This window comes from Protomyctophum parallelum, assembly GCF_964188405.1.
Source record: "Protomyctophum parallelum genome assembly, chromosome: 1".
Taxonomy (NCBI): Eukaryota; Metazoa; Chordata; class Actinopteri; order Myctophiformes; family Myctophidae; genus Protomyctophum; species Protomyctophum parallelum.
Genome location: NC_139697.1, coordinates 98,237,967 through 98,246,549, shown reverse-complemented (window position 1 = coordinate 98,246,549; position 8,583 = coordinate 98,237,967). Strand labels below are relative to the sequence as shown.

Genomic DNA, 8,583 nt, shown 5'->3' with positions numbered 1-8,583 from the left:
ATATCAACTGAACTGAATTGACAAGAAACCACATACACTCACACACTCCTTTTGTTATTGTTTATGCAGGCCCTAGGCCAGGGTGGTTGGTTGGTTGGTTGTTTTAAACATTTGATATTTATAATTTATAATATGTTGTAGGGTAGACCAAGTCACACATGCAAGTACTTTGGGTATATTCGTAGTCTCTGTCTGAGATACAAATGGACAAATTAACTGGATTTCATAGAGCCTATACACTTTATGTTGCACACAAAAACAAGTAGGCCTACAGCGATATAGAAATATCCTGATTTATTTGATATAGCCTACATTCAGTATGTTATGTGTTAAACACGTCATTTCTGCAACATTTGCCATAACCACTTATTGTGCAACTATATATATATATATATATATATATATATATATATATATATATATATATATATATATATATTACAGTGCACATAACCTTGAGTATGGTGTAGGCTTGAATGTCATATTACACATGATTGAAAATAACAAATGTATAGAGCCATAACTATGAACACACACACATAACACACACACACACACACACACGTACACACACACACACACACACACACACACACACACACACACACACACACACACACACACACAAATACTTAGTTTGTTGGTTTTACATGCTGTTATGTATTTGTGCTATATAGTTTTGTCTCGAGCTCACGTCAACTATGTCCAACTCATGTCTGATGATTGAATCGTATCTTGAAGGCTTTGAAGCTATACATTTCTGACTAATAAAGTATTCATTCAATCAATGAATGAATCAATCATTAATCAATCAATCAATCAGAGAAGAGCAGCTCCTGCAGCAAAAGACTGTTTCACAATAAGAGATCTTTTCTCCCTGGTGCAATAAGAGTATATAAGGCCTAATAGACTGCTCTGTAGTTGGCTTGATCAGGCTGATTAGGATGAGGATGTTGAAATCAAGGAAAAGGAATTAACCCATTTTGGGCGAGTGTTAGCATCATGTTATGCTTTAGCTATTGCAAAATAGCAGATCTACAAGCTCATAGCGCGCCGCTGAGTGGCGCGCTACGAGCTTGTAGGTCTGCTATTTTTGAAAAAATCGAAGAACGACTGACATAGAAACATAGCTTTTTCAGAAAACTGTCAGGATGTAGAAGACATTTTTTTTAATATGATCTCAGGTCAAAATGGGTTAAGCCAAGGGTTTATAGCTATAGGCTGTGCAGTTTGGCAGAGGATGTGCATTGTGCATTACTTTTGTTTTTGGATGTTGAAATCAAGCCACTGACTTATAGTAGTGTTTGATCTACGTTGACTATTCTTATAGATTTCCCCTCAGGGATGAATGTGAATACATTAAGTATACTTACCAATTTCTTACCTGGCTATACCTATACAATGCTAACAAGATTCCTGTACAGGATCTCCTCACTGGTCAAGAAAAACACCTTGAAGACATTAGCAGGAGAGCCTTGTAAAGGTTTCTTCGACTATACTGTATGCATGCACCTCTTGGTACCGGTCCACAGCACCTCAAAGGCCCTTAAAACAAGGCTCCAGACTTCCCAAAAGAAACTGGTCAGGCTATTCCTTGGCCTCACTCCCAAAACACACCTCGCTCTCCTGCCCATTTTGATAGGCCGGAATGGCTTGACGACTCGTTGGCGAGTAAGGCATCTTGCAATGGGTCTGGTCCACAAGATTCGCTACACCACCAAGATACCCATACCTGTCTAAATACTTCCTTAATGTCAACGAAGTTCACACTCACAACACCAGAGGGAGTTCAACAAACCACGTGCAACCCAGATTCAGCTCGAACAAGGGATTCAATTAATTTAGCTCCTATATGCTACTATAAAATGTGGAACACCCACCAACGGTCATTTAGAAATGTGAATCCCTAGACTCCTTCAACTGCTCTCAAAGAGCACCTATACGGACGGCTGCAATTCAAAACCGAGCCCCGTTAAAAGAGTCTCCCCCCCCCCCACCCACAACAGATTTCCTGTTTTTTCATATACTGTAAGTGTATATTTGTACGTCTTTAATTGTTATGATGAATTGAAAATGGTGGACCCTGCAGTTTTTGTATTGACTTGTGCTTTCGTTTTTAAATGTACTGTTTGATTGATTGACTGAAATATGTATACTATTAACAGTTTTACAGTACAAGCACAACTCAATTCAAAGACTGTTAACTGTGAGTGGACGACCCAATAAAGCATTAGACTTGTTTACAAGAGGGTCCACCTTGTTCAATTCATCAAAACATTTAGAGACGTACAAATAGACACTTCTATATAGCCAAAGAACAGAACAGGAATTCATCATAAGGGAGGTAAAAAGGGAAAAGAAACATATTCAACTCATTCTACATACTGTGAAATAAAATAAAATCAACCAATCAATGCTAATTAATAACACTTCAAATGATTTATGATGCAATGTTTAGGACATCTGATTCACAAACCAAAGGATCTTTAATTGGTATAATTAAATGAGCGTTCACTGCATGGGACAAAGTAAAAATGTAACGCTCTTAACCCATTTTGGGGCAGGAACCCCTTTTGGTGTTAGCATTACGTTATGCTTTAGCTATTTAAAAATAGCAGATCTACAAGCTCATGCTCAAGCTTGTAGGTCTGCTATTTTTGAAAATCGAAGAGCGACTGACATAGAAGACATTTTTAGAATCTGATCTCAGGTCAGAAACTCAGAATGAAAACTGTCAATGTGTAGAAGACATTTTTAGAATCTGATCTCAGATCAGAATGGGTTAATTTCATGACAAGGTCATCTTTCTCTCCACAAATCATTGACAGGTTGTCTGACTAATCAATCTTAAGGTTTCAAAGTTTTGATGGTGGGCGGAGGCTTTTTAATTTAATTCCCTCAACAGACCTTTGGAGTAATTAACATTTTATTGCCTCCATGGTTAATTCAGAGTTCGTGTCGAAGCACCCTTGCAGTTGCGGGATTTTAGCGGAAGTATCGAAATGAACGTTGATGCTTTACAAATCAGTTTACATTCTCCGCGAATGAAACAAGTGTTGTGATTGGTCGGGAAAATATCCGGGGGGAATACATCCGCCAATAGCTTCTCTGCCTTACGTTGTGACCAGGCTTTTCTTTAGTAAGCCTGCAGGGACCGAGGCTAGTGTCCAAGTGTCCTTGAGCAAGACTCTGGTGCAGGTTGGTGCCGTGCATGGTTTCCTCCACCATCGGTGTGTGAATATAGTTGAATGTAATGCACAATCTACGCTTTCTACAGGTATATAGGGATGAAGTCATAATAAAAATGCACCATTTACCATTATATATTTTATCACCCTTTAACAAGCCGTGTAGGCCTATAGGCCTACTTAATCATACATCAAATTTCACATTCAGAGTTAGCCAATCTACAAGCTCACAATGCTTTAGATTGGCTATTTTCACTAATTTGTATTTAAAAAACAAATCCAAGTATGTCATGCGCAAAATAGGCACACCAAGGTTGAGAGTGATAGTTGGTAGCAGTTCAGCAGTGGAATCAAAGCTTCATGCTGGCGTTATTCAAGAATTGACCATGTATTCTATTATAATACACATTTTATTTGTTTTAAAAAAAAAGGTACACAGTGCCACTTTAAATCTCTTCCATTTCCTCACCAGGAATTGAATCTGACCCCTTGGAAGCTCTGTTATGTCTGGACCTTATCTCGTGGGGTTAAAATAGCCAATGATATAATAATGATGATATAAAGCAACTCATTTAATTATGGGAATTTGCCCCATCACTCAAACAAGCTTATCAAGCACTTAACCCCTGTTTAATTCAGTAAACAAACACGTGTTAAAAACACCCTGAACATGTACACTTAGGTTGACTAAGGTCAAGTCCATTGCACACATTTTAAACTGTGTGTTCTCTCAACTTCTGCTTTCGTCAAAGCCAGTCAAAACACGTCTGCATTTGGCCTTCACAAGCATTCTGCACAGGGTACACGAATCAAAACATGAACTGGGATAATAAAATAAAAAAAAGAAGAAAAACTGCAATTACTAGCTAAATAATACATGAACATGTCAGGGTATCTTCTCCTTTCCTGAGGTTCAATTTAAGGACCAAAGGTCGGAGCCATGAATGTTTTATTGTAAGTTATAGAAATACCTTAAAGGACCACTTCACCACTTTTCAACCTATCTTCATATAATAGGTCCTCACTAATAATCATGATACAATGGCATGATTTTTTTCTACTCAGTCTGTGTCTCATAGGAGGGCTGTGGGCAGTTTAGAAACCGTTTTACAAAAATGTTTCGTTTTCTTTTAATCGTGAGAACGATGGCTTCCATTTTCACATTGCAGTTTCACTTTCCAGGACTAGAAAGCCTGCAGTTTCTATTAGCTTGTATTCCCCATCGATGATGTCACTGGAAGACGGTTTCTAAACTGCCCACAGCCCTCCTATGAGACACAGACCAAGTAGAAAAAAAACGTGCCATTTCTTCATGATTATTAGTGAGGACCTAGTATATGAAGATAGGTTGAAAAGTGGTGAAGTGGTCCTTTAAAAGCTGCGTAACTGTAGGTCCTTTTGCTATGCATTTCAATTTCCATTCAACCGACCAGCAGAATTCATTCAAGTATCTTTATTGAAACTATACAAAATAGTGTACAACAACAACAAAAAAAAGCGGGGACTTTTTCACCACCACCAGTCAGTCCCGCTCGGCTCTACTTAGCAGTCATCTTGGCCAGGACGTCCTTGTCGAACTCAAACAGACGCCAGCCCTCCTCCACGGACAGATCCGACGCTCCGCGTCGCTTGTAGAACTCAATGGACTGCTGGTTGTTCTCGGCGACCAGGAAGTGCATGCCACTGCAACGGGCCTTCACCGCTGTCTGCAACGAAAGTTTCATATGTGTTCCGCCGTAGTCTGAAAACCCACCTTTTTAGACTCCATCATGGCCCATAGCACTTACCCTACCCCCTTAGATAGCATTTCTGTAGACTTAGATAGCATCTGATACAGACTTATAGCATGTTATGTAGACAGCACTATAATTGCATTGTATAATAGTCATAGCACGCCATAGTACATATGTATAGCATAGTAGTATATAGTTTATATGTATAGTCTCATAATATAGATATTCCACTGTTACTTTCTTAGCTTACGCATGCTTTATGATAAATGCTTTTTTGTGATGTATTCCCATGCTTTTGTTCTTGCTTATTGTAAGTCGCTCTGGATTAAGAGCGTCTGCTAAATGCCTAAATTGTAAATTGTACAGACAATGTCAAAATAGCACTTTTTAAAACCTACTGCACTCCACTTTATACAGCTCACTTGTGGTGCCGATATAGCAAAGCGAAAATGAAAAAACTTCAGGTGGCATATAATGATGCTTTTCGAATATTCCTGAGACTCCCAAGATGGACCAGTGCAAGTGAAATGTTTGTACCCACCCTTCATGCTGTACTGAGGAATTTTATGTTCAGATTCATGTGTAGACTGAGGGAATCAAAGAATGTATTAATTATGGCCTTAACAGGGATCACACAGAGTGATACTGTCTTCTCCTCATGTTTCTGGAAACACTGGAGGCAATGTTTATATGTTTTTAATTGACAAGGACTGCATGCCTGGAGTGAAAATAGCCTGATACATATAGGCTATCTCTGTGTTGTTGTTTTGTATTTACTGTCATGTTTTTCCTTGTTGTTTGTATATGGACCCATTGTGTCTGAAATAAAGTTTTCAATCAATCAAATTATCAGACCATGCGATGGAGCAATAATTGGACATTTCCTAAATTCCTACTGCCTATACCGCGAGTAGGCGACTAGGAAACGCGGATGTGAAATTACTGCCGCCGAAGCCGAAAACGACGTGAAACCGCGCTTATACAACAACGTTGCATTTATGTTTACTTACTTACGTGGCTGCTTAAGACTGAGGTTATAGAGTTAGAGGTATAGGTTACTGGGTCAAGGTCTTCAGGTACGAGTCGGTTAGGTTTCTGGGACGTTAGGGTTAGTAATAGGGGTAGGAGTCGGACAACGCAAACCAACGTGACGTCGGACAATGGCCGACAACAACGTCAATATGTAGGAAATACCGGCTCCATTGATTGGTCTTGATAAGGGCTGATGACGGCTATTACATCGTCTGAGAACAGTGGGAGGGAGCCACTCCTCGGAAACCCAGACGCTTTTATTTCCAGGGAGGGAGAAAAGAAAAAGTCTGGGACCGAGTCCACTTCAATTCATGCATAGAGTAGCGCAAACGTCGATCACTCTCTGCTGATTTCTGATCGTTTGCACCTTTGTTAAATTGACGCACACACATACACACACACACTCCACTCTCTCTCTGTCGCTCTAATGAATAATAGTCTGGATTTTCGGTGGTTAGGTGACCACCGAACTACAACATGACGTCACGAGCCGCGGTGAAGAGCAAACCACCGCCACCGCTCCAGCCCTTCTCTCTGTTTTTACTCACCACCGCTCAACGTTATTTCAGCTCCGGTGGTCAGCTCACCACCGGAGCGGTGGTCACCTCACCACCGGAGCGGTGGTCACCTCACCACCGAAAAGCCAAACTATGAATAGGCCTTTAGTCTCATGTCCAGCAGCTGCGCCTAGCGATACCCAGGCCATAGAAAGCATATAGGTGGACCCCAGGCGATACCCAGGCCATAGCTAGGAGGGCTACGAGGTGCGCCATCCTAAACAGACATACTGCAGCGTGACAGCGGAGCTATGACAACACTGCAGGCCATGGGGCTCAAGACCCCTGATGTTGAATAGGAGGGCAGCGATCCCTAATGGCTTCCCGTGTTGGTGTCAGATAGTCTGCCACGGTCGCGTGCATCACGTTAACTGATTAGGACTGTAAGTAGATAATCAGTACAGTATGACAGCAATCCCCCCCCCCCCCGGCCGCTCACTACCAAATGAGGAACTATAAAACGATTGTATACCTCACTCAGTATCTTCAGGAAACGTGAACCGATGCCGTGACCTGCACGGGGACAGAGAGAGAAGAGCAGAGGATGACATCTGATCTCTAATTATCCTCAGAAGTGATCATGTTGATCTACCAGTTTGTACAGTTTAAAGCAAAAGAGCTGGCACATCCATTATAAAATGAAAATAAAATATTATGTGCAGGACAAACTGTTCAAAGTCATGTGGTGAACATCTTAATCCATTCTGGGGCGGGGACCCCTTTTGGTGTTTATGCATTATGTCATGCTTTAGCTATTGAAAAATAGCAGATCTACAAGCTCATAGCGCGCGAGTGGCGCGCTATGAGCTTGTATAGGTCTGCTATTTTTGAAGAATCGTGAAAAGTGACGTGAAAGTGTTTGAGAACGACTGACAGATAGAAAAACATAGCTTTTTCAAGAAAACAGTCAGGATGTAGAAGACATTTTTAGAATCTGATCTCGGGTCAGAATGGGTTAAGACACTGAAGAGCTGGTATTTGTGACCGCTATATGGACAGTGTGTATAGACTCAATGTGGGACGGTTTACCCCTGAATTCTATATCAATATGGACAGTGTGTATAGACTCAATGTGGGACGGGTTACCCCTGAATTCTGTATCTATACTGACAGTGTGTATAGACTCAATGTGGGATGTTTTACCCCTGAATTCTATATCTATAATATGGACAGTGTGTATAGACTCAATGTGGGACGGTTTACCCCTGAATTCTATATCTATATGGACAGTGTGTATAGACTCAATGTGGGACGGTTTACCCCTGAATTCTATATCTATATGGACAGTGTATATAGACTCAATGTGGGACGGTTAACCCCTGAATTCTATATCTATATGGACAGTGTATAGACTCAATGTGGGACGGGTTACCCCTGAATTCTATATCTATATGGACAGTGTGTATAGACTCGATGTGGGACGGTTTACCCCTGAATTCTGTATCTATACTGACAGTGTGTATAGACTCAATGTGGGATGTTTTACCCCTGAATTCTATATCTATAATATGGACAGTGTGTATAGACTCAATGTGGGACGGTTTACCCCTGAATTCTATATCTATATGGACAATGTGTATAGACTCAATGTGGGACGGTTTACCCCTGAATTCTATATCTATATGGACAGTGTATATAGACTCAATGTGGGACGGTTAACCCCTGAATTCTATATCTATATGGACAGTGTATATAGACTCAATGTGGGACGGGTTACCCCTGAATTCTATATCTATATGGACAGTGTGTATAGACTCGATGTGGGACGGTTTACCCCTGAATTCTATATCTATATGGACAGTGTGTATAGACTCAATGTGGGACGGTTTACCCCTGAATTCTATATCTATATGGACAGTGTGTATAGACTCAATGTGGGGCGGTTTACCCCTGAATTCTATATCTATATTGACAGTGTGTATAGACTCAATGTGGGACGGGTTACCCCTGAATTCTATATCTATATTGACAGTGTGTATAGACTCGATGTGGGACGGTTTACCCCTGAATTCTATATCTATATGGACAGTGTGTATAGACTCAATGTGGGACGGTTTACCCCTGAATTCTATA

General features: G+C 40.6%; 1 protein-coding gene across 1 annotated transcript in view; it reads right to left on the bottom strand.

Annotated features, from left to right (window-relative positions):
- Positions 1-3,585: 3,585 nt before the first annotated feature.
- The window catches only part of LOC310863518 (diamine acetyltransferase 1-like), a 10,563-nt gene continuing 5,565 nt past the window's right edge, over positions 3,586-8,583 (bottom strand). Inside the window, exons 5-6 of the mRNA XM_083771920.1 lie at positions 6,983-7,023; positions 3,586-4,894 (exon numbers count right to left, since the gene is read on the bottom strand). Coding sequence (XP_083628046.1) covers positions 4,727-4,894; positions 6,983-7,023 — 209 coding nt within the window. The 3' untranslated portion in view covers positions 3,586-4,726. The remainder of the gene's footprint in view (positions 4,895-6,982; positions 7,024-8,583) is intronic.